The sequence below is a fragment of the Apostichopus japonicus genome, chromosome 9, assembly GCF_037975245.1.
Source record: "Apostichopus japonicus isolate 1M-3 chromosome 9, ASM3797524v1, whole genome shotgun sequence".
In the NCBI taxonomy this organism is placed as follows: domain Eukaryota; kingdom Metazoa; phylum Echinodermata; class Holothuroidea; order Aspidochirotida; family Stichopodidae; genus Apostichopus; species Apostichopus japonicus.
The window spans coordinates 25,349,614-25,377,352 of NC_092569.1; the positions used below are offsets into that span (position 1 = coordinate 25,349,614).

The following is a 27,739-nucleotide window of genomic DNA, read 5'->3' on the forward strand; positions in this document are numbered from 1 at the left end:
TGCCTCTAATACAAAGATTGAGTTAATTAACAGCCAGTCCGTGGCCTTTCCAGCCGTCACTGTCTGCAACTTGAACAAACTTAAACGTTCGAAGTTGGTAAGTTGCACTTTTTTAATTCTTGAATGTAATTTGATATTAGCGATGAGCAAATGCTTCAAAGGATATTGGAATCTTATTACTCAAAGCAAAGAAATGTTTTTTATTTATTATTCATATAGTTAAGACTGTGTTTTGTCTCGATAGTAATATAATTAGCTCCTTTACATCATAATTTATAACGATTATTATTCGTTTGGCTATCCCTGTTTCAATTTGGTTAGTTATTGACAATATTAAACTTGAGGATGTTCAGCGGAACACAAACGTCCGTGTTGTAGTCACGAAACCTTTGTCACACTACCCGATACTTATAACTGGGTACCGATGCTCATAGCTTGTACCGATACTCATAAGTGGTATAGATACTCAATGCTGATACCGATACTTAAAGCTTGTACCGATACTCATAGCTGGTACCGTTACTCATAGCTGGTACCGATACTTACAGCTGGTACCGATACTCATAGCTGGTACCGATACTCATAGCTGGTATAGATACTCATAGCTGGTACCAATACTTATAGCTGGTACCGATACTCATAGCTGGTACCGATACTCAGAGCTGATATCGATACTCATAGCTGGTACCGCTACTCATAGCTGATTTATTACCTAATTTATATTAAAATGCGTTCTACATAAACAGTTTGAATGAATAACATAATAAGAACGTTCGTTTTCCACTTTGAATCCATTTGTCCTTTGTAGTATTTACAACATACACATATACACATTCATGTCATGGAAATGAGTCTTTGCTTCATTGGAGCACATATCGAAGATTTCGATTTTAGGAAACATTCTTGCTTCAAATTTTTAAATTTGTAAAAGAAAAAGAAAAGTAAGTCGGGCAGATTGTTTGGGGAATTGAATATTCCTTACACACTATTATTAGCAATATGCATTCATGATCATGTACTGTGTATTCACTTGAACCATTCATTATCATGCACTTGGTCTCCAATTGACTCATTTATTATTATGCAATAGGTCTCCACTTTACTCATTCATTATCATTCAACTCGGCTGCGCCTCGTTGAATGGAACATTCCATCTTTCAACTCATGAAATATTTGCACTATTGCACTCATACTATAGGTCTCCACTTGACTCATTCGTTATCATGCACCAGATCTCTACTGGACTCATTCATTATCATAGACTAGATCTCCATTCTTCAATTATCATGCATTAGGTCTCCAATTGACTCGTTCAATATGATGTAATAGGTCTTCACTTGACTCATTCATTATTACGCACTAGGTGTCCACTTGACGCATTTATTATCATGCAATATGTCTCCACTTGACTCATTTATTATCATGCACTGTCTCCAATAGGATAAAATGTGTACCTTGTCAGTATACGAAAACACTGAAACCTGTGCCCATAGGATATTGTGTACCTTGTCAGTAAACTAAAACCCTGAAACCTGACCTCAATATGATACTGTTTACCTTGTCAGTATACGAAAACCCTGAAACCTGTCCCCATATGATACTGTGTACCTTGTCAGTGTACGAAAACCCTGAAAACTGTCTCCAATAGGATAAAATGTGTACCTTGTCAGTATACGAAAACACTGAAACCTGACCTCAATATGATACTGTGTACCTTGTCAGTATACGAAAACACTGAAACCTGTCTTCAATAGGATTAAATGTGTACCTTGTCAGTATACGAAAACACTGAAACCTGACCCCAATATGATACTGTGTACCTTGTCAGTATACGAAAACACTGAAACCTGTGCCCATAGGATACCGTGTACCTTGTCAGTATACGAAAACGCTGAAACCTGTGCCCATAGGATATTGTGTACCTTGTCAGTATACGAAAACCCTGAAACCTGTCCCCCATAGGATACTGTGTAACTTGACAGTATACGAAAACACTGAAACCTGTCCCTCATAGGATACTGTTTTCCTATATTTTGATGGCTCTTTTATTAGTTTCGTTTCCTTTCATCTAATGATGGCGTACACGAATTTTACACGAAAGGGAAAACTAAGGAAGTAAAGTGACAAAAATAAAACTGCTAAATAAAGCCAATTAACGGATACGAAAAGTAAAGGAGAGGGAGAGGGAGACCAGAAACACATAAGCACTTTTGAACAGTTTTTAATATTTATTCGCTCATGTTCATAATTTCACAATTGGTCTTATTCGTTTGTTACTGCAACTTAAGGAAGGTCTTCCCTTCATAAAGGTGCATGCACTGTAAAAAATTACTGTATAATTTACAGTAGTTCCGTAGTATAAAATACAATTGTCAAAAGGTAATTTCAAAAGCAGCCGGTGTACTGTATTCATATCAACTTTACGCGTACGACGTACGTATACGTCATAGTATATACTGCACCGCCGCTAGCTAGCTGCGATACATAACGTGCAGGCGGGACATGCATGCTATTATATACACTCTGGTTGACCATACGTATTCTCTGTACCGGACCCCGTCGCATGTGTACTCGTACTCATACGTCGTGTCGACCGAATTCCGTTCACAGTATCAGACTAGCTAGCCGTTATTTAAGGTAAGGAATGAGTTCAAATCTTTTATGAAATTGTCCCTTTCGATAAGTACAAACACATCACTGATTTTTTTTCTGTATCGTACATATTTGGTGCAACAATTCACTGGCTAAATAATAGCACTAGGCTTGGTCTATATAGCCTAGGCTACACACTGCATGACGCTGTTATCGGGGCAAACTTAAGCCTAGGCTTTTCTGCTTAATTGAATTATACAGGTGAATTAGTGTGTTAGGCTATTCGTAGTAAGTTTTCCCGCCAAGGTGCGGCGTTGGCCTATACTACTAGTACTAATAGATAGTAAATATCGCCCTTGCCTTTGGTATAAAGTGAAATTATTTCAAATTCAAACGATATTCTCGGTCTATTATATGAACTATTCGAACTTGAGATTTGGATTGAACTAGCTAGGCCGAATTCTACTTTGTCATACAGTATGCTTGACAAACTGGTGAGAATAATAGTTAATAGTATTAACAAATCGTAGGTTATTTCTAAGTTTCTTTAATATGCTAACATAGTAGAACTAAAGGAATAGTAGTACTAGTTTATCCATCACTAGCCTCTATCAGATCACTTGCATGCATCAATAAAATGATCAACCCATGTTAATTATCTTATTTAGGCTAGTTACAAAGGCTCAGGTGGTGAAATTTGAGAAAATAATTACAATAGGGCAGCGCGTGCTGACGTCACTTTTCAGCATTCACCGGATTTCTGCCGGAGAGCACATACATACCTACAGCGAGATAGCGTACAAATAATGGCTTTTGCTAAGTGAAAAAAATGTTTCTTGACGTACTTGTTCCCTAAATCCCAAACGATAAGTGTTTAGTAGCATATAACTACACAAATATTTGACATTATTTGAAGTTTAAACTTGTAAATAAGAATATTTTAGCTCTGTCGATCAAGCTAGGCCACAGTAACTCAGTGTCAGTGAACGTAGACCGTTTCTTTTCACCGGCTGATAGTACGGCGGGTTGGGTACAGTTGTCCTGGTAACAGCATTGTTCAAAGAAGTCCGCCCTGCCCTATAGTATTACTAACTTCAGATGGCAGCAGCTCGTCTGTTTCGCCCCACACGTGAGAAGCGTGCGTTAGCGCCCGGATATAAAGTAAAATTATTTTGTAATATGTTAACAGGTTCATACAAAAGAAATACTGAACATTTATACAAAATAATGTTACTCATTTTGTTAGGAAATAATATCAAAAAATGACAGTTTAGCTAAGGATGAAGATGAATGGAGAAATTTTAGTAACATTTCATGGCACGCTGTGGGAATTTTAGTATCATAACTTGTACCGATGAAAACAGTACTGTGAATTTCAGTCATAAAGACATGTCATGAATATGATTCTTTTCAGACTGGTTCATAGTTGATGCCAAAAATGTTGAATAATCAACATTTTACCAGTGATTAGGGGGCACTCATAGATGACGTCCCACACAAGGGGGTTGGTAGTTTGAACTGTGTGAACTGCGTGGTGGAGGGGTGGGGAGGAGGCAAATACAAATTACCAAAGGCATGAGGAGTTAGGGAGGAGTGATAAGTGAGCATTAACTCAGGTTTTATAGCTTGTGAAGTACATGAATGAAAAAGAAATGTTTTTTTAATCCCTCTTTAGTCTTCTTTACTGTACTCCAATTGTTCAAGGTGTATTTGGAATGATCATTTGTACAATGTAGGTACTGTAGTGTAGTGTAGGGCTGTTGGCAATTAACGATAAATTGTTATTCGTTCGTTTTGTAGCAATTACGATAAACAAAAGAACTGTAGCGAATAATCGTTAGTGCCGATAATTTCGCGATCTCCAATTGTCCATTGCAAACAATATGTTAGGCCTACGTCTAATTTTACTGTCTGCAGTGGCCGCGCTACGGGGGGGGGGATGGGGGGGTTGGCGCGGGAGCACAGCCTCAGATTGCGCGATTCCCCCATTTCGCTGCTAATAATGCGAACCCTAGGTGTTACTATAACCAGTAAAAGTGATATCACTGAATGCCATGCCTGCGCTCTAATATGCAAATAGTAGGCTATAGGGATTTACGAATAATTGACTATTCGGTAATCGCTACGCATTATTCGAACGATTAAAGATTAATCGTTTCCATACGTAACAATTCGCGAATGTGAAGATTGCGCAATATAATGGAAAATCCCGCGAATTTAAAGATTTAACTTACGGGACACTAAAGAAAAAAATCAAAATGATTTAAGGTCACTAAGTCTGTAGGCTGCAGTGTATTTCATCAATATGTTATAAGGTTCGTCAGAATCAAGGCCTCCTGTTTTGATTTACATTTCTCTTTCATTTAATTTTCTATTTCAGCCTACAACCACCAAAGATGATGTAGACAGGCAGAAGGATCTTCCAAACCCTCCATTCCTGATTGCTTGTGGTAAGCACCCTATCTGTAGAATAAGATTGATTTTAACTCAACCTTTTGTCAACCTAAAGGCTGTATTGAAAATTCATGAGCTAATACGAAATAATATTTACTGAACTGTTTCAGATCACTAATAAAAAAATCAGACCTAAAAATTATTTTGAAGCTGTGACATGCTTCACTTCAAATTGAAATGACAAAGTCAACAGGAGGACAAGTTCACACAAGGTTGCAAGATTTGATGGGGGTTATTTCTTGCCAATGGCGAAATTAATTTCTGCAGGCATGTGGGTGTGTGTGCGTCTATGACACTTATTGTAAGCATGAAATCTGGGGAATATCAACTTGTGGGACTGTTATTAGGGTTGTACCAGATAGTTCATACTATCCGGCCGGAGATCTGGCCGGATAGTTCGTACTATCGGGTAAAATCGGGTCCGGTCGGATCTCAAAATTTTGGATCAGGCACAATACTAACTGTTATTATACTTAGCTTAGGTTCCCCACTTGGAGTTCAAAAGCCTAGTTTTTTATGTTGTTTCAAGGTCACTTGAGGTCAGCAATCAATACAGTAGCCAAATCCATGCAAGAATATTGCAACTGCAGCAACCTAAAAGGATAAAAACAGACTACCCAAAAGGAACAATATTTCCAGCTGGAATCTCAACACAAATTTGTTCTTGTTGAAAGGAGGTGAATGAGAAATATATTTATTCACTTTCAGGTGAGATGTTAACTGCCAAGAAATGGATGCTGGTTATCGACCGCCATGTTGTTGCTGACAATATTTTGTCATTCCTGTCTGCCCTCGGAATGCTGTTTTCAGCCTACTACTGTTTCGGAATAGAATATAATGAAGGAGCACCTGCAACTTTGGACCTTTTTCAAAGGTACAGTACACTCAGTATGTCAATAACCATGCCTGGAAAGAACGGGCAACAATGGTTGGGTTTTTTATGCTGGAATTAGGAGCCACATTTTGAGAAAAGGGGTTCCTGGTTGGTGCACAGAGATTTTGAGTGAACCAGGAGCGAATTTGGGCGAACCAGAAGCCTTCAAGTTGGACATGAATGGTCGATCCAATATGAAAAAGTAGATACGAACATGTGATATGCAATTTATGAGATCGGTTGTGAATTGGGACATCTTTCAACTTCTCCCACCCCTCAAGGGAAGCGGGCTAGCCCTCACACATGTTGGCACCTGCCAAACCCTTCTCATATCCCTAACCACAGAATCTTTCCACCTCAGCCTTCCCAAACGGCAACCTTCTAACCACCTCATCCCTGCTCAAATTTGTTTTCCACTCCCATCCAGTCCATCTCTCAGCCTGCTGCTGACGAGGCTCTCCCACAGCTGGTCAACCATTAGCCCACACCTCTCAATAAGTAGGATGGGATTTGCGCGACAATGGCTGAGAGGAGGCTGAAGTCTGCCCCCTTGTGTTCGCAACAGCGCGGGTCGTCACGCGCCTGCATCCTGTTGTCCAAATTTCCGGGTACCTACTGGCAGTTTCGAGTGGCCAGGGGAAAAGGTGGGTCACATACGACCCAGGCGTGGGCCTAAAGGTTATGGGTCTACAGGAGCCACCTGGGTGATATATTTTAGCTCTCAGTGTCTCTAACTGATATAAAAAAGAATTTGGTGGCTCTATATGGCCTTAGCTGGTAAAAAGGGCCAGAAAATATCCTAATAATCAATCACAGGTCCTGCCTAATTTTTTATGAGAGCCATGGATCCTGTCTAAAATTGCTATTAATCTGGAATACATTCGAAGAACTCACAGGATATCTCACAGAATGCATTGAAAAAGAAAAATTTGACCCATCATTTGAATATGAGCTAGAATAATGCTTATGTTCTTAAGGGGATTTTGATTACCTGCAAAACCTTGTGGGTGGAATCGCATCGTCTACATCCATGAAAGTTGGTTTACCATCAAAACAAAACTGTGTACGACAACACCTGATGCATGGTTTGTACGGAGCCTAGGGCACACGTCAGGTGCTGTCGGACACAATTTGTTTTTGCCCGCAAAACCTTTGCGTGTGCCTTTGCTGTGTGCACCCGCAAGCCGGAAACTCATCCGCATTTGTGGGTGCTGATGTCAAGCTTTGGGTAATTGTATTTAACGACAAATTTCCGGAACATAACAGATTTCCAAGATAATATCACTAGCTCATACCAGCATCATGCTGGTCAGGGCTATTTTGATTGCGCTGCATCCATCACTCTATCTATCACTCAATCTCTCAACAATTGTTCATAAGTGATCTCATGCATATATCCTTTGATGGATTTTGACAAAGTATTATTCTGTACATTATTATATCTGTCCATTTTTGTCCATTTTTTATTCTTCAATTTTGTAGGTGTTTCTTGATGATAAATCCGGACAAAGGATCGAAACTCAAGAATGGATATGGCACCCATCCGAAAGGTACTCTCTTTGATCCAGAACGTCAGTGACTTCGAATGGGCTCTGTAGTGACAATTGTGAACATTAACAAATAATAGCAATCAGTGATGGCGCGATTGCGGGATTCTCGCATTTTTCATGCCGATCCCGCATTGGGGAAATCGTCGGGGGGGATTTCCCCCCTTAAAAATATATATATATTATTTTGGGGGGGGTGGTGCTTGATTTTATCAGCTTTTAATTTGTACTACTGATGCTCAACTGTCATTTGCTAATGCATAAAACTAGTACAACATCATTTTATGTCGAAGAAGTTTAAATTTACGCTCAATTTTAGTATTCCCCCCCAAAAAAAAAAAATAAATAAAAATCCCCCCCAAAAAAAATCGGAAGGGGGGATTTTCCCCCCGAAATTATGATTCTAGCGCCAACACTGGTAGCAATTGGTTATAATCTCACAATTTTGTGTAGTAGGTTTGCCATTCAGACATTAGTTCAGCCGAAATAGAATTCCACCATTCATGGCGACGTGGCTAACTGCACATCTTCAAGGTTCTTGTGAACTTGTGTATGGAAGTGACAGGCCCTCCTTTTGTCACCTTTTATAACTTTTTGTACACGATGGGTTAATATTGTGAAATCATATTTAGTGCTACAGTTCGCAATATTAATGATGCAGATTCTTTCTCTGGGAAGTTTCGAAAGGAACAGAAAACATTGAAGATACGTTCGTACAAAATGTCCTTCCTCTGAGACATTATGGAGATTTGAGGTAACGAATGAGGTAAAATATTATACTTTTCTGTTGTATTTGTTATTTTTTTCTTGGAGTGAGGGGGTTAAGGGGAAAACCACTAATTTCAGGGACCCGAGATCCACCCGGAGGGGGGGGGGGGCGGGGTTAGGGAGTGGCCGCCCCTTGAAATGTGTTGCACAGATGTGGCATCGCCACTTATTTACTGGCCCAGATTAAAACACATGGCCATATGTAAGACTGGTGTTTTAATGATAGTAAGAATGTAAGCACAGTTACAGTTGTAATAAAGTTGTAATAAACTATTTCCTTGTTATTTTCCATTTTTGAAACTTTACTCTGTTTTACCCACAGTCTAAATGTGACTACAGAAAAAAAGTTAAAATTCCTTACTTATATATATAATGGTCATTTGTACATGTTTCATGTTCAAGCATTTCATTTTTCAAGTAGCTCAAAGGTCATTTGCGAAGGTCACATTGTATGCCCTTGATCGAGTAAATATTGTATCGCTAACCAACTGGTGAAATACCACTGCCATGGAAATAGGACGTGTTAATTTTCCAAATTTGTTGTGACCCTGCAGACAATCAATTGTGAATATTACATTTTTGTGTAAATTAATTACAGTAATGTGTAATTTATTGTGAAATTGGAAAATTTTACATTTCAAAAATGTGAATATTACATTTTTTGGTAAATTCATCTACAATTTGTTGTTTAATTCACAGTTTTAAACTGTGAATATTACATATGTTTGTAAATTTATTTACAATAAATTGTCAATTTTACAGTTTTAATATGTAAATATTACATTTTTTTGTAATTTCATTTACAATTTATTGTTAATTTCACAGTTTTCATCTGTATATATTACATATTGTTGTAAATTCATTTACAATAAATTGTTAATTTTACAGTTTTCAACTGTAAATATTGCAGTTTTCGGTAAATATCTTTACAATAATTTGTAATTTGAATTACCAAAAATGGTAAAGTTTACAGTTTTTAACTGTTTTTTAATTTACAAGTGATTGTAAAATTAACAAATTATTTTTGGCATTTTAGCTGACAGCCATTTCACTGTAAAATTTACAATTTTTTTTTTACAGTGTGGTGTACTTATATGTAGACTTTATAGTCTAGTGCATCCAAATAGAATGTAGCACCCTGGTGTTATTACATATGTATATACATTTGCTGTTAGCTTGACATGGTATTCAAGTAGCTATATATGCTACATTTATCTTAAAAGAAGGAAACACAACTTGAATATATAATAAAATATAAAACATGAAAATGAAAATGAAAATAAAACGAATCTGGAAATGAACCTTTCAACATTAACGTTTGTGTAGACAACTTCGTTTTTTTATATACGATAAGTAATAATAACTGCATTCATATGGTTGGTAACTGTGACATCATAGAGATATATAGTGGCAATGTTCATCAACGAACAGAGCAGCATATAGCGCCCTCTTTTTAATGTGACGTCACAGTAACCAACTGTTTGCGCATATTGCGATTAACTGTTAATGCATTTCGAAAGCTTCTTCAAAAGGGTTCGGTGAGAGTGTGGGTTAGGTTGTTAGGGAATTTGAGGGTGAACATGGGGTGAGTGACTGAGTGAGCGAAGCGATATTCCCCGCTAGACAGATGAAAAAGAAATCGTGCAAAGTAATGTTTCCCCGATTGAGGAGCAAGACCTCAGTCATCAGTTTTGAAACATCTTCGTTCTACCCCCAAGAAAATCGCTTCACAGTCAAAGGCAAATTGTGAAAAAGGAATATGAATGATTCTTTCATAGCAGGGAGTGAAATAACGTCACTTGAAAGGAATTTCTGGTTGCAAACAATATAAAAGTTATGTTAAAGAGATAAAATATTCCACACTGCTAGTTGAAAACCACATCTCAAATATCCACCGTCTAACTCGAGATATAGTTGATTGAATGTATAACCTATATTTACTGGCTAAACTTTCCACTACTGCAGGAAGTTAGATCACAGTAGGGGGTATATGACGTCAACTGGACAACAGCTTTGTTTTATTATTATCTTCTTGTTGTTGATTTATCATTGATGCATGATACAATTGGAATATGTGCTTAGCTGTCAAAGCTGTGTGGGCTTAGAATATCATATTTCTATTGTAAAAATATGAGTTGATAAATAATTGACAAAATATAAAGAAAGCAAAGCCCAATTCAACTAAAGTGCCCTTATGACATCTATACTGCTGTTACCAGATGCAATTGATGAAAGATCGCAAAGTAGAAAAATTCATATCTTCGCCATATATACAGAATGCTAGGAGGATATGATTTTCGCTCATGAATTCAGCATATTTTCTGCAATTTTGCCTATTAAACAATAATATTTACCTACAAGAAAATCTGTTTAAATTAAAACCGTATGACGAAGGGTCAATTGTAAAAAAAATGTAAAACAAATTTGTACAGCCTCCCAGAAAAAAAACCCCAACAACAACAAACGAACAAACAAATGTAGCAAACAATTCATCTCCAATACGGCCATATCTTCTGCTTAATTGTTAAATAATCGATTCATTTAGTTCTTTAGATAATTGATGTTTTATTACATTCATTTTTTGAAAATTCCACTGATACAATATCAGATTATATGTTATCATTACTATTTTAAAATAAACGAACAACGACAAATGACAGTGAACTAACAAGCTAACCTTTAAGACAGCAAACTGACTCTTTCTTTAGCTACAACGAGATTCCAACCAGTGACCTTAGGATAAAAAATGGATCGAATCTCATTTCCTACCGACACTGTTTGTTTTGGTTGCACACATTTGTCTTTATTTCCCTGCAGTCAGTGTTATTGTGCTGCCCTCACTTTGCGTCGGATATTATGCACCGACAGGCAAAACAGGTGTAACCTTTCTTTATTAATTCCTCACTTGTATTTATGTGTTAAAGGGACTATTCTTTAGCCAGAATAACAATACTATAGCCGCAAAGGAGAAGCTGGTATGCGTTTTAGACAGTGTTGACTGACAACAAGTGTAACCGCTTGAAAACCTCCTTGGTTAAGTGATCCGAAATTAATAGGTAAATGGAATGGCCTAGGAAGTGTCCGAATCCCACCACACGCCTGTTTTTTGGCTCACAGACTGGGAAATGTATAACGTTGAAACTCCGCTTGTAACACATATGACACAATTGAACAAGGCATGAACACGAGGGTTAATAACTCTTCTATCTTTATTTCCCCTCTGTTGTTAAATGTCAAATACTACCATAACACCATTCCATAAATCTACTATAACCGATACCTTTAACCTGCCAATTGCTGTGTCGTGCAGCCGGTATAAAACCGTGAATTGTCCCAGACTTAACATCAACCCTGCTACTCCGAGAACCATTAGTAGCGCGCACAACATCACCACACTGTTCCTTTCAGTGCCTACAACACGTTACGTAACTTGACATATGATTAACCTCATCAGCCGTGACCTTTCTTACATGAACTGACCGGGTGCACCCAACATAACAAAACTGCTGTAAAAACAAGAAGAAATCTTCCAGAAGATTCAGTTCGATTTTTAAGGTAATGTTACTCTTATCTGTCATCCAGACTACTTAACAAAATGTATAGTCTTAAAACAGCTTGGTTGTGTCTGCATGCGACGTCTCGTTATACTGTTACCGCACGAATAACAGTAACGTACAGTTCGAAATTACGTAACCGTAAACGAAATCTTATTTCCAACAGCAACACCTTGTTGAGTGGTCATTCCTCAGCCCTTATCCTATCGATAACACACATTTGTATTAAGTCAACAACGAGGTCCATTACACCTTCACAACTTTCTTTCACGATATTTTCAGTTTGTAAAATAAGATCAGGCTTGCCTGCTATTTTGATAGTAAATGTTTCCCCTACTTCGAAGTTTGAGAGATTATGGTTTTTCAAGTTATTCAAGCTGTGTATGGCCCACAGCCATACATTTGCCTCGTCATACATTGGTTGGACCTATACGGAGAAAAAACGAGAGCAACTCAGAATACATGTGACATGTGTAACATAGAACCAAAGAACTAGAAAGCTGTGCAATGTGACTATGACGGTGACTTTTGATGATGACGACGCGAGGATGATCCTTCCATAAGATGGCATATGAGTGGAAGTTAAGATGGTTGTATCAACCAGAAAACTACCATATCTACTGAAAAGCCATTTGGCCAGGGTTTCTTTAGGCACAAAATGTTAGGCACAAGATGATTTTATATATTCTTTGCACCGCTGAAAACAATAACAATGTTACTGTTGTTTCATATTGTATTTGTATACCACTTGTAATATTTTGAGTAATGTCAGCTTGAACCTCTGTTGCTCATGAATTTTAAGAGTCTGGACCAATGGATCTAACATATACGTACCTGACTATTAGGTCAGTCCCTCGGGTACAGCACAAACATAATATATAAACCATTAATATACCACGACATGTCTACAATGCATTACACGTTTGTCAATAATAAATGTTGAATATCATAAAATGACGTTCTGATTTTACAGAGCATGTTTTGATTGAGTTTTTGAATAACATCAACATGTAAGCCTGCACCAATGAACCTTTGCGTCATCGTCAAGGAAGTCTTAAAGAGATATTCAATAGACATTGTATTTGTTTGTTGAAGGTCAGCCTTGTCTTATTTGTGTGGCAAGTGCCGCATTTGAAATAAAAATTACCTCAACAATCCTCTTCAAAAGTCCATCGGGTAGGTCTTCCTTAGGAAGTTCAGGAAATATTTTCTTTGCCCATTTCTCTACCTCACGCTGGCATTTATCCTTGTCGATCTTGCCGGCGCTCGTGATTTTGAACATAGAGTTCCATGTTTCTTCTTCCATAAGACCACTCTGCAAGGACAGTCAAGTAAAATTTCAAGGAGAATTTTTTACTTTGGGAAGTGCTTTGTTTTATTGTACTGAGAGTAGCATCACTTCTTAAAATCAGTTCCAGAGTGTGGATGCATGAGTATTGTAAATGCAAAATGAGGTTTGCAGCAGCTTGTAATAATAATTAGCGCAAGTTGTATTCGTTTCATTGTGTAGGATAATCAATATGCCTTCAAACTAAAGTCGAAATGGTATAGCCCACTATCGCGGAGGCATGTAACTTTGTGGTTTGTGCATGGTAACAATGCATTTATTGCAATGCCGCCCTCTATTTATCACATTGACCAAGAGCTCGGTCAGCCTAATCGAAAGTTTAAACCTCTTATATTAATATGATATTTTTTATCCAGTTAAAAAAATGCTCAGAAGCGCTGCAGGAGCAAAGTACCCAAAATGGACACAACAGTTATTAAACAAATGGATATGCATTCATGAATAAGAAAGTCTTGAGTTCTTCCTGAAAAGTTGACATATGCTGGATTGTTTTCAGATGTAAGTGGAGTCTGTTTCAGAGATATACTAGACCTAGACTTGTTTTGCTTAGAGAATATCGTTTGGCAGTAGGCTATGTTCGACAGAAGCAACACGAATGACCGAAGACATTTCTTCCAACCTTAAAAATCGATTTAATTGTCACCCGTAGCATTCGCCATTTTGTTTGTTTTCCGGCAGTTCCCACTTGTTTCGTGACGTAGGCCAGCCAAATATCGTATTTCAACACATTCATTTCCTATGCGCTGGCCACGATAACTAAGGCAATATGTAGTCAAAATTTTCCTCCGAAACACTTCCGGGCTCGGGATTTTTGAACGAACGAGAACATGCATTTGAACTTGATGCTATCAAATTGAGCCTGAATACACAGTGGAGGAACTGAGACAACGAGACCAAGAGCTTGCTAAGCAGATCGCATCTGTGGCCGACACTGGCTGTTACTGTATGATGCCAGTACTACGAACAGTAGTAACAGTTCTGCGACGGAGGGGCAAGCCTGGTGCTCTAGTGCCATTTTTACGTTCTTTTTTCTCTTGAACCTTTCCCCGTCTGGAATAACATAATATCGTTTACCCTTCCATGCTCCTTCCTCCCCTATCCCGTTGGGGGTTTAAGCCCCCCTTTGAGTTTTCTTAATTAAAAAAGAACCTTTTTTGTACTCAGCGCCCTCCTGTTTCGCAGGATCCACGCAGAGCGCGCATAGATCTACCCAGGATAGAGTTGAAGATTGCTATTTGAGTGATTTGACCCAAATTTCTGATCCTGAAATTCGAACTCCATTCAAAGTAGGTAATATGTACTGGCTGTATCCCTTCATGCAAATTGGTAATTCCTGGTGATTTAGATAATAGAGATGAACCGCACTATTTAGCGTTTAAGCCACGTCCTGAGAGTAATATTTTCAAACCTGGAGAGGGACACACCCTCCCCTTGACCTTTGCCATAGAACGGCCATCAATAATTGTCCAAGCATCAACAAACCTACACATTTTACAATTCCAGTCATTTCAATTTTGCTGAGAGTGAACACGAAAACTCTACTTAAATATCATTAGGGGTTCTGTTGCCCAGTGTCCTTGCAGTTATGACTGTTGGGGGTCTCTTCAGAGGCACTGATGCTGCCACTTTGGCTGCTATTGTGAAATTTCCTGCGCTCCGCGCCAACTGATGGTGGCGCTTCGCTTTATAGTTACTACCGTCACTTTAATTTTGCTGAGAGTGTACACAGAAACCCGACTGATCTAAAAAGCTAGGTGTTATTTTTGCTAGTAAGTGTTATAAGCTGGCCTGCCTTATCGCAATATAGTTCTCGGCCAACAAATGGTGGGTCCTGCTTTGTTGTCAAACTGTCTGCAACGTTATAATATGTTATGTGTTCTACTGCCCACTCCTGCACAGATGCTAGACAACGTTTAGCAAGTGAACACCACTGTTGTATTACCCCCCCCACCCCACAAAGTCATGAACCCCTCTAGGCCCCTCCAGACACACCTACACTCAGTTGGAAAAATTCTATTCAGTTGGAATTTTGGAGTTTCTTCACCCCTAATCATATGATCCTGGCTACGTCCCTGGTTATTTGTCCACAGATGATTGTGCAACATTATTGGTAGGTTTAAAAGTAAAGTTAACGAGAAATGTGATTTTTAATATTCGGAACAAATAATGGGCTTTAAACCGTCAAAGGTTGGACTGACGGGTATTGTAGGCCGCGACGTAGAATCACCTACAAATGCAAAGATCCACGGGAGATGCGATGAGGTAGAACATGATGTGTGATGGGTGACAATCTTCGAAAAGGTTATGGGTGAACAAAGCTATTGGGAAATTTTTGGTTCTCAGTCCAAAGTGTACATCGGGTTGATCATTCTCATGCTCTGGAAGTGCCATTTCCAGGGATCTGGGGGTATCAAAACCCCCAAAAATCACAACGGTGGTGCTTCGCTTGGATAGTAATTCGCGCCACCAAGATTAGAATATCGGATACGCGCCTGATCAAATCCCTCCCTTGGCAAAAACATGGATCCGCCCCTGTATGAGGTAAAGGGGTGACAATTACATGGATCGCAACATTTCAAAATTTGCTCAAATACGCCGAACCCTGCTTGCAATGAAATCTCTTTTAGGGACCTATTTGGTAATGCTGGCCCGGGCCCCCTCAATTTCGTTCTACACCACTGCTCCTACTGCTGTGCCTTTGCTTGAACTTGCCACAATCTTGTGATACCATGGTCGAACGTGAAAGGAACCGACCCATTGGAACCCGTACCAATGTAATTTACTTATGTGTAACCATGCAATTTTGTTCTTACCTTGCAAACTGAAATGCAATTATCCAGCATATTTCTTGCAACTCGAATTACATCAGACAGTGCTTTCTTGTATGCTGTCTCCCATGTATTACTTTTCTTACTTCGAAGAAGCTCTAGTTCGTACTTCAACCGATTCTCGCGTAACTCTATTATTTGTTCGGTAATACTGGAGATGCTTTCACGTACGGAATCCGGCGTAATTATAATGCCATATTCCATGACTTCATTGATTGCAGTTTGAATGAAGTCCTTCTTAGCTATGATGTCGCTGCTCACCTTTGAACCATTTTGACAAGTAACAGTGAAATTGGTGTGCAATGGAACTTCAACTTCACAAACAACGTGGATTTCTGCCAGTGTCTTAGGAATATTGCTGTCAGCCTTGAAAAAGTATTCTTTCAAAACCTGTAAATATGAAATATAAATATAACAAGCTTCTAGGCTGCCTCTTTGTATTGCCAACTTTAGCTGTTGCCACGTTTCACTACCAAGCACTAAGTTGGTGATATCGGATGTAAGACCCAATGATGACGCCTTTGCCTTGGCCAAATGAACATCCGCGTACAATTCGTCGGAAGGGCCAAATTCAATATTCTGATCACTAATTGCCGTTAACTCATCAGCAAATAGGAATACCTTTTTCCAGAATGTCTCCGCCAATTCATTGTTTCCATCTGCCTTAACCTTATTTCCCTTGATGAAATAACATTTGCCTAATCCGAAGATGACGTCTGCCTGGCGGACTTCACCATTAGCTTTGAAATCTTCATACAAATCATTGTACAGTTCTATTGCATCATCTATTTTTTGTAGCTTCAGATTTGCGTTGGCGAACTTGAGTCTGGCATCTTGTCTTATATCGAAATCTCTGTGATGAAAGCTTAGTGTCTCTAATTTTCTTAGACACTTATCGATAGTGTGGTCTAAGGAGCGAAATGGAACCTGTAGGACACTGTCGGCATTATCTGTTAAAACCACAGCAAGCTCAATGAGCCTGTGTAAAAGCTTAGTGCTGTCTGGTGGATCGAAAGCTCCAGGTTCAAGAAGAGCATAGTCAAGCGCCTTGAACTCATTGCTTATATGATGGGGTTTGTCTTTAAATTCATTCTCAAAAAGATCCCTATATGCATTACGTGCTGTTTCTTTATTGCCCAGCATAACGTTCATTTGCGCGATTCCTACTCTAGAAGGATAATGACAATTGTCTAACTCCGTTGCTTTCTCAAAATGAGATAATGCTGTTCTCCGAAAGGAGGGGGCATCATTGTTGTGATATGCTTTGTTACGGTAAAGACAGCCAAGTTGAAAATGGACCTCTGCTATATTGACTCTTCCAACCAATACCAGGAGCATCGTTTCTGCTTTTGGAAATGGCCCCCTTACCCTATAAAACTTTGCTGCTAAAATACAAATAGTACGATTTTCACTGTCTCCATTTAATGCTTTTTTAATTTCCTCCGCTGCTCGTCTGGAATATCTGTCCAAGTTATGTAAAACCTGTCCATAAAATGCCCTGGCAAGGTGAAATCGTGGATTGATCCATAATACGTTCTTCAGTAATGTTTCTTCTTCCTTAAATATGCTTCGAATATCTCTCGGTAAGCGACATCTCCAACCTACTACAGCACGTTGATGTCGGGCTTCTCTCCCAACCATGAGTGCCTTACCAAACAGCCACTGGTAATTTCGAGGAAACTCCTTTATTGCATCCTGATACAAAGACAGCGCTTCCTCTCTCCATCTTGGTCCGAACCTGGAAAGTATGTAAGCACGAACAACATTAATGTACGCCTTATGTTTAGGGAAATGGGTTTTATCCTTTTCCAATGCTTCTAACTTTGCCTGGAATTCTTTTAACTGAGATGCATCTGCTATTATCCACATGCGAAATGTGTTAATGACGATCCCGTATCCAATTTTTGCGTTCTGAGAATTACGGAATAAACTCACAACTCTATCCTCGGCCTGTTGAAGGAACTCCAGCGCCTCGCTTGAGTTGTTCCGCGTTTGGTTGTATAGCATTCCTTTTCCTTTTGGGTAAGCCAGAAATGCTCGATAAATAAGCGTCTCAACCACCATCACCTCTTTAACATTGTCATCTGTGTCAATGGTAAGTTTCAATTTCGCATGATCAAGGTTAGAGATGTCCTGAAGACCCCATCCTGGATGTAATGGACATGGATTGTCCTTCCACCAATTTGGATCACCCATGATAGTACTTGTGTGATTCGCTGTGAACACATAAAATAGAATTGTCATCATATTCCAACCTGAAAATTATCATGATGTAAGTCAAGGGTGCAGTTTGAAACCAACATTTAGTATGATTCGTGTGATCATGCATTGTTTTCGATTCTATGTATTATAGTACCATTGTTAACACATACTTGTTCATACAATTTCCCATCATAGGACACCTTTCTTCCAAGTTTGAAGAATAGCGACCGCTATTAATTATAATGACACGTTTGTCACAACATTGCACTGAAGTTATACATATGATCTTTGACCGTGTTACCATTGACCTCATCGACCATCTTAAGTACATATGTTGATAGTGCTTGACATTTTTAATATATCTGTGGCTCAATATTTCCCTTTGGATTTATTGCATAACATCACTGTATTTTATTTGGCCTTCGACCTCTTATGTATTTGACCTTTCGTGGACATTCGACCCTAGTCACAAAGGTAACCCATAACGTTCATATAACTTGACAAAGTCATTAGAGCATATGCATAAAGCTGAAGGCTACAGCGCATTTTCGTCAATGAGGAGATTGACGAGCAAAAAACAAAACAAGTACTAGAAAGCCAGTTGGCTTTGTACTTCCTTGCCATAAAATTTGCTCAAAGTTCCAAATAACTATCTGATTAACGGAGAGCAAGTGAGTTAAATTCGCCCAAGAATTAAGTGAGAACTAGAAAAGATCAGAGATTCCCAGCTCGTATTTGTCGCACTCCCTTGTGGACATAAACCAACTGAATCAGTGGTAAGGATTTTACAGCATATAGCTTTTATTCCAAACCGCTTCAATATTCGTTACTATTCGTTAATAAACGTTACCAAGCACCCCTTTAACAATTGTTATTACTGAATGAGGCTTACAACACATTGTTTATACACTGTGAATATGTTCACAACTAGAGACAGTGGCTGGGCTTGAAACCATTTCAGATAACCTGTTGAACCCCTGAGCCAATTTTTTGCACAGTTTAATGTTATACCTGTTGACCCCCTGAAGTCTATCGGGTGAAAACAGATACCCGCCTCTGAGTATGTTTAAAGCAAGCCTATCACCTCTTTGAAGCACATTTCTTTTCCTGATGACTATATGTGTTTTTGAATACCTTTATAAAGTATATTTGAGGAAAAGGGAGCGAGTCACATGACCCTCCGTGGTCAGTACCTTCCTTACATACTATGTAGGGAAACGTCCCAATTTATACATGCATTACAATATATGAATTACATCTGTGAATTCAATTCGACGTGTCCATTGACGATATACACATATAACTATACATATAAATATATAACTATATATGTATAATAAATATGTATAAGTACATATATGTATAACTATAAATATATATATATATATATATATATATATATGTATATATATATAAATATATATATATATATATAAATGAAAGTCGTAATGAGTTGGAAAATTAAGAACAGTGAAAAAACTTTCAGCCTCCACCGGGATTCGAACCACGGGCCTCCCGCTCTGTACGCGGACACCCTAACCACTAGGTTATGGACGCTGATTGTATGTCCAGAGGTTCGAAACCGGTAAGGAAGGTCGCAATTCCACTGTAGGCGTTTGTCACCTGTATCGAACAATACTAGTTCTGTTTTTGGTGACATATTTTGCCTTACTTTAGAGATCAAACATATATATATATATATATATATATATATAGATATATATATATATATATATATATATATATATATAATATATATATATATATAATATAGATATATAGATATATAATATATATATATATATATATGTATAAATAAATTTCTATATATGTATAAATATGTATATATTCAGGCAGTGGCCGACATTAACATTGCGGGTATGGGGCGGGGTTGACTACTTTAATATTCTCAGATGCATGGGTGTGTGGGGTGGCATGGCACCAATAATATTCACAGTAGTATATGCCCCTACTTTTCATGATCTCAAAGCTGCTTGGGATTCATATGTTGTACTTAGTAAGCACAATGTCGCCCATTGTGTTACATTGTACTTTTGAGTGCTCAAGCACCCTTAACAGGGTACGCACTTACACAGAGAGTTATGCTACTTACCCTCCTAGTACACCCCACTCCCCTCCCTCCGCACACATGCTGTGATGCCATTGATACGAGCTCTCATCAGTAAACTGTTGCCTATAGAATGTTGCCCATAGTAACTCACTATGGAATTGTTTGCATTATCGGAAATACACCACAGCGTAGGACTATGTAAGGTTATTCTTCTAATTATCAGCCTAAACATTAGTAATAACTCCGATAACATAATAACATATGTTCATCCATAAATTATACAAAATAGACAATTTTAATAAAGTAGTTTCGGCTGTATGGATGGTATATGGATTTGCCATACTGAATAAAAGAAACATATTGCTTGTGAGGTCAAATCTCCTATAGGTCACCAGACGTCAACCTCTGCAAAACCTTTTACATTATATCTAACGATGGAAATCGTGGATACCTCTAATACTTGGTGTGTTGATTCATAACATTGAGAACGATACCCCTATTGTTTTTTGGTGGAGGTGTGTATATAGCCACGTACAGTAGACTGACCTGTGTTTATCATGCCATAGTGGTATTGTAACAGCTAGTTCTGGTTTTACTAACAAGCAGAAGTCTAGTGCATTTAAAACATCGAAACTTCAATGCATTTTGCATTCTGGTGTAACTAAGGTTTATTATACTTTGATCTATAGGCCACGATTCAAATGGGACGAAATATGATCGGTTCCCATATGCTCGTTATAATAACAGGTAGGTCCCATTTCTCTGCGTTGAGCAATGGTAGCTTTCAGTTGAGCTAGTTTTAATTTAACCAAAAAAAAACCTTGAACGTCACTGTCACATTTCTACATTGAAAAGAGTCATGCAATTACCGACTAAGAACTGCTCTGCATTACTCAATATAAATAAATGACAATAAGCCCCCCTCAAAGACCACCAAAAACACCAATGACTTTCAAAACAACATACACATACTCGTCGAAGGAAAATAAGTAGAAGTGAAGCAAAAGGCTTTGACTTTCGCCGACGTTAGTGATTGTTGACCAACAATGTTACAGAACGTAGACTTTATTTCTTTGTTCCGTCTGAATTAGCTCACCCTATTTTTACACAAAGAAGGTTTCCCTGCTTGAACTTTAAAAGCGATGATATCTTATATATATCTAAGCGTATGGTTTGCAAGGAATTAACAGTCGCTGTGTGACTACAACGTTGACTTGAAAATTTGATACTTCCTGCTTGCTAAACGTATGTTTTGTGTACTACTTACCATTTTCAATTCCAATACTACCAATGTATCGTTCATGTAGGATAATACGACTATGAATATGACTACCAGAAATGAATATAGGCCTACCTTTGTAACAGAACACCAGAATATTCACTTGGTTTCTCGGTTCCAATTAGTAAACAAAACGCAAGTTATGGTAGCCTTTACAATTTTATTCAAATGTGATGGTGCACGGTTTCTAGTTAGAAGCCATTACTTATCGAGGCTTTTAGAGTAAACTAAACACGTTGAGTGTAAAGACACACGTTTAGATTGACAACACAGATTCATATTCCCCATTGGATCAGTTCATACACTGTGAGTTAACTAAACCATCATAAGTTGTGAACTACCAACACCTTGTTTAAATAGTGCGTGCGTTGAAGTTGTTGACAATATAAAGGGTTCATTGACATATATCGACGGCGATCAAATATTGGATTGAAACCGGCCTTACACCTGCGTCATTACTACTATTTATAGCTACCATGGAACTACCCTATTGAGCAACTCCTGTATACTGTCGTATACTCTGGTTAGCTACATGATATCTTGTTTTGGCTTTTATGTTACTTATTATGGGTGTTGTGTACTCGTAGTGGCAATTGCACATATGAGTCTTGATGGCAACTTTCTGTGAGTTTGAACCACTGGTCAACAGGACCATGTTCAAAATTAGCTTTTAACACTGGGCGTATAGAAATAACCAGACGCAGTTGTAAACATTTTCATGTTTCCACTCGTTCATTGTAGCGTTCTCATTGGATGTTACATGGACTTCTGTGATTGTGGTCTATCATCATAGTGCTCGATTAATTCAGCATTTTGTCTATACTGCGCTCCAACTTATATACTGTCTTGCTAGGTACTTTGTATTTTTTTATGTTGAAGGTCTTATGCGAATATTACCATAAATATCACTACAGCTTAAAAGTTGATGATATTTACTCACATGTGACAGTAACAATATGGGTTAAAACGCATAGTGGAGGATTTGGAAATCAGCTTGGACAAAACGGTTGCTTCGCAATGTACTATTTGATAGGGGTATCATGTTTGCTACTACGTGTATACCACAACGTGCAACCATTGTGCGAATTCTTGATATCTCTACTTACCGTACATTTTGGGTATCTCTAAATCGAATTCTTAATATCTCGAAGTCAATTTCTGATATCTCAAATACGTTTTAAATATTGATATCTTGAAACGAATTCGAGATATCTGGAAATGAGTTCGAGATATCCGAAAATGAATTCGAGATATCTGTAATTATTGAATAAATGTTAAAATGGCTTTCCATTTGCGCGGTATTGGTCGGCACAGTTATCATTTAAAGCATCGTTGTCTCTGTCTCTGGTGCTGAACTCGTTAGTTAGGTGATAATACAAGAATAACACATCTGTGTTACTTCTCTCATCTGTGAAATGACTAAAATTTTAAGTCAATAGACAAAATATGTGAGTAAACACTGTGTTCATCATTACCCAAGTTATTGTATATAGGTAAGACTCACGGCTACATAGAAACGTAGTTTACTGGTAACTCGTCGTTACATTGAAATGAGCATATACATGAGGGTATATTAATTTATATCTACACCGTTAAAAAAAGACGTCAATTATTTTGCTGTTGTTTGATGATGCAGTTTGAAATATTCAAGTGACTTCGTCATAAGTCCTATACGGATCATATGGTCCGTTGCTGACATTAGGTTATTTCATGTAATAACATTTTGCAAACATTTGCCATTTACCCTTATGAATTACTTATGAATTATGAATTGACATGTGGTAGCATTGCATCAATAATATTTACAGCAAGGGGGAGGCTGGGGGTGGGGAGGTGGCATGGTACCAATTATATTCACAGCAGTAAGCACGATGTCGCCTGTTGTGTTACACTGTACTTTTGAGTGCTGAAGCACCCTTAACAGGATACGCACTTACACAGAGGGTTATGCTACATATCCTCCTAGTACACTCCGGTCTTTACACCACCCCCCCCCCCATCCTCCGCACGCATGTTGTTATGTCATTGAGACTGCCACTCGACTTAACATTAAGATACGAACTCACATTCAGTAAACTGTTGCCTATAGGTTGTTGCCTGTATTAACTAACTACGGATTTTTTTTACATAATCGGCAATACACAATAACGTAGGACTATGTAAGGTATTTCTTCTAAGTAGCAGCCTAAACATTAGTAATAACTTCCTACACTGTAAAAACACTTGGGTCATTTTTTGACCCAAATTTGACCCAGCAACTTAGTGGAATCTCCACCAGCCCAGGTTTGGGTCAATTTGACCAAGGATCTGTGTCATTCGACATCTGACCTAAAACTGGGTTATTTTGACCCATACGCTACTTTGACCCATATGCTACTTTGACCCAGCTTTTGACCCAGTGGTTAGTGCAATCTCCACCAGCCCAGCAGATTGGGTCAAAAAAATTGACCACGTAAATGGGTCAAAGCTGAATTTACATTTGCAGTTGCAGGAAGTCTATAAAAGAAATGACATAAGACTTCGATTCCTAAAGATAAATTAATTTATTCAAACCACAAAGTGGTGTTACAATAAAGCATGCAACTTTTTCTATTTCACATATAATTATCGACATTCATTTTGTTTTATTTCAACTAGAACATCATAGTAACACTAAAAATCAGAGTAATGTGATACCCATAAAACTAAACAAACAATGAACACAAGAACATAGGCTAAGGCTAATGTACCAACTGAGAATCATTGGAAACTAAGCAATGTTCCTTAAAATCCTGACATACTTAACTAAAACAACTGATCATTTATTCATGTGCACAAATTTTAGTTCACTGAGGAATATGTTCTGTACTACTTGAAAGACTTAAATTGTTGATCTCACAGCTAGGTTTGCTGCAGTGTTTGTAATATTAAGTTAATCAAGACTGGAGCATGCACTCACTCTCTACTTGTATCCTTAGTCACTGTAGTAATTTGATTATTAGCTAGCATTTCTAATTGTTTTTAAAGAATATAAATCAGTGGCGTAGGAAGGTACTTTTGAGTGGGGGGGGGGGGCTGAAGACTGATGGCCGGCCTGGGGGAGGGGTCTAAGGGGAGGGGGTGTCCCCCTCCCCTTTGTAATTTTTTTCATTTCCAGGTAGCCTCAGATGCAATTTGGTGCAATATAGCACACTTCAACACCCACTCCATTTTTTAACCTGACTTTGTATTTTAACCAGGCCTTAGATGCAATTTGGTGCTCCAAATGAGATTTTTTTTCTCATTTGGAAATGAAAAAGGGGTTTTCTGACTTGCGAAGCGGGGGGGGGGGGGGGGGCGGAATTATACTTCCGCCCCTCCACATTTTTCACTGGGGGGGGGGGGGGGGGGCTGGCGCCCCCCAGCCCCCCCCCCCCCCGGTTCCTACGCCCTTGATATAAATAAACAACATTCCATAGTTATCAATTGTATAAAATGTTAGGTATACAAAGAAGACATGTAGTACATCAATGGTGGCTGTAAGAAATCAAATATTTTGGAAAGTTCAATGTTTGGTGGGGGCTTTGTCAATGTCAAAAGTCAAAGACAATATCAAACATATTTTGCAGTGGGTTGGTGGGGCAAGACAAACCCTATGGCCAGCTGCCAATTAATAAAATCTTGCAAGCATATCCCAAAGGTGATAATTTCCTCAGTAGTTCTTGTACCAAAACAGCATTAGATTTGAATGAGGAAAAGCTGTTTATAACATACAGTACAAGAGTTATAAGCACTCAAAAGTCATCAATAAATGGAAACACTGTGAATAAATATTTTTGCACCACAAATATGTTACAATATGTATTAAATTTTCAGTTGCTCATGCATAAAATGTACATCAGTCATGCTTTTGGCTAGTTGTGCATGTATGATGTATGGTTGGAACACTAGTTTTGCCCCATTGTTTGTGAGGCAGTTCTGCTTCTTTAGTCCCTCTAAACTTAACAATAACAAATACCAAATGAAACCTTGTTCAAGGTAATATAACATGCAAACATAAATAGAAAACAACTTTGTCACATTATGTAAATTAAAAACCTCATGTAATCATCGCATCATGTTAATGACCATGAACTAAGTGTTAACCTAATGTTGCACTGCCCAAGGTTTACAGGAGATATGTTCATATCCCTTATATGTGTTTTGAGAAAATTATACGATAAAAGGTTACAATGTATAAAAAAAAACAAATAAATCATATTAAACACTACTTTTGACAAAGTTGTTTACATACCTTTTTTTCTCTAACTGACTACTTAAAAAAGCACGTAGGCTTCTTACTGAAGGGGATGTCGAAACCTTTCCTTTCCCTTCACTAAGCTTAAAGAGGAATTTGTGTATAAATTCCCAGGTTGTTTGACACTGGCAGGGGTAGGCTATGTCAAACAAGTACAATGATTTGAAGCAAATATCAAAAGCTGCAATCAAATCTGTTGCTGGCAGAGCAACCCCTTCGATGATCACAAATGACTGAGTCGGATACCTTCTATCACCAAATGCAAGGACGAATGGCTGCTTTCGAGTTCTATGTTGCTTAAGCTCATCTTCCATGAATTGAGAAAGATTGGTCCCAACCTTTGGAAGAAAGAAAATAAATTGCTGCTTTCAATGCACACTTAATTCTGTTGTCACTAATTTAAATAATTAGCAAATCTTTTCACTTGAATCATTACCATAGCAGATTTAAGATTCTGTTGACCTCAAATGACCTTGGACCTCCATGAAAAAATAGAGGGATCATCTACTCACAAAGGGCTACCTACATACTAAGTTTAAGGTTCAAGCAACTTAACTTGGCACCTGACTGTTATAAGTGAAAAATCATCATGACATTTTATGCGATTTAATTACATACCAGTAGGAATGACTGAGGATGTAGGAATATCAGTTACTTAGCCTACACAGTTAAAAAAACTTGACCCATATCCCTAAAAACTTGACCCATATCCCTTACTGAGTATCATATGTAGACTGTTCAAGATAATGGTATTAGTACCTTTTGGATCTGTTTTTATGTTGCACTTTACAGGTGTAGACTTCTTTACTTCTTTCGGTGTTGCTTCTTGTTTCTTAAAGGCATGGGATCGTTTTCGGGCAATCTTTCCTCAAGATAGTCTGTAGCAGGATGTTTCCAATGGGCTTTTGTGTACCATGCTACCTATAGTCCACAGATAAAAATAGGACATATATAGTTAACTTCAATTGTTCAATTACACCGACTATAGTCTTGGCAAAGACTGTTTGTTGGAGTATATCATATTTTACTGCAGTGGCATAACCAGTAGGGGAAAAGCCCCCAATTGGTCACCCCATCCGCCCCAAATTGACATACAAGTAAATTAGTATGATAGAAATGATGAACCATTTTACATCTTGTCCACCCCTTAAATACAAGAATTTTATCCCTCCCCTTACACCCCTTCCCCATATCTTGTCCCCCTCCCATTGCACAGACTCCTTGCTACCCTTCAGCTCTCCCCCACCCCCACTAAAAAGTCTGATTATGCTACTGTTTTACTACATTTAATAGCACACTGTTAACTCTCTGTTCAGCAAGATAGCTATTAACAAGTAACATTATACTAGTCTTAGCCTCTAACGTTATATTTAGTTAAACTTACGTAGTGAGGTTAGGCCTATGCTTTATCAAAGACCAAACGTTAGGTCTAACATTACAGCTATCTATGTATCACTATCAGTATCACTGTATCAGGGTAATTAAGGGCTTGTCTGAACCACGGCGCTCGCAGCACTAATAACATGTTACTTAGGCCTAGCCTATCATCATATCTACAATGGCATACTATAATATAGTATTTAACTAATAAACGTTGCGAGCGCCTGTGGCCTGAACTAGTCAGCATACTTTGGCGTATATTTACCTTTGAATATTGGTATTTACATTGGCAAACCCCAGTCATCAAGGATGGAACTAACAAACGTGTCCATTTTCAGAGCCCATCAAAGTTTTTGATTCAACTTAGACTGCCTTCTTGGTCCTGAATTTACGTTTGGTTTGTAGATTTGTGTGACGGTGTTCAGCTGTCGTCTACGAAAGGCGTCATGCAAAAACGCTGATAGTGGTCACATGACATAACTTAACCAATGAGAAAAGTCTTTGAGAGTGACCCAGTGCAAAAAGTCAAACTTTCATCGAGCTATTTCACAATTTCAAACAATCTTGCGTAATAACTCAACCAATAC

At 38.2% G+C, this 27,739-nt stretch overlaps 2 protein-coding genes and 1 long non-coding RNA gene across 5 annotated transcripts in view; 1 reads left to right on the forward strand and 2 right to left on the reverse strand.

The window, feature by feature from the left end:
- Nucleotides 1-27,739, reverse strand: part of LOC139974128 (uncharacterized) — a 99,854-nt gene that overhangs the window by 59,649 nt on the left and 12,466 nt on the right. The gene's annotated exons all lie outside the window — the stretch shown is intronic.
- On the forward strand, nucleotides 2,321-10,685 carry LOC139974133 (uncharacterized). Its single transcript, XR_011795402.1, has 4 exons — nucleotides 2,321-2,637; nucleotides 4,973-5,042; nucleotides 5,755-5,920; nucleotides 7,403-10,685. It is a non-coding gene; the product is annotated as an uncharacterized lncRNA (long non-coding RNA).
- Nucleotides 7,815-22,035, reverse strand: LOC139974123 (uncharacterized). Its single transcript, XM_071981054.1, has 4 exons — nucleotides 21,593-22,035; nucleotides 15,951-18,181; nucleotides 12,937-13,104; nucleotides 7,815-12,216 (listed from the first exon to the last, which is right to left on the reverse strand). Exons 2-4 carry the CDS (start codon nucleotides 18,159-18,161, stop codon nucleotides 11,974-11,976), a joined length of 2,622 nt encoding a protein of 873 aa, XP_071837155.1. The 5' UTR covers nucleotides 18,162-18,181; nucleotides 21,593-22,035; the 3' UTR covers nucleotides 7,815-11,973.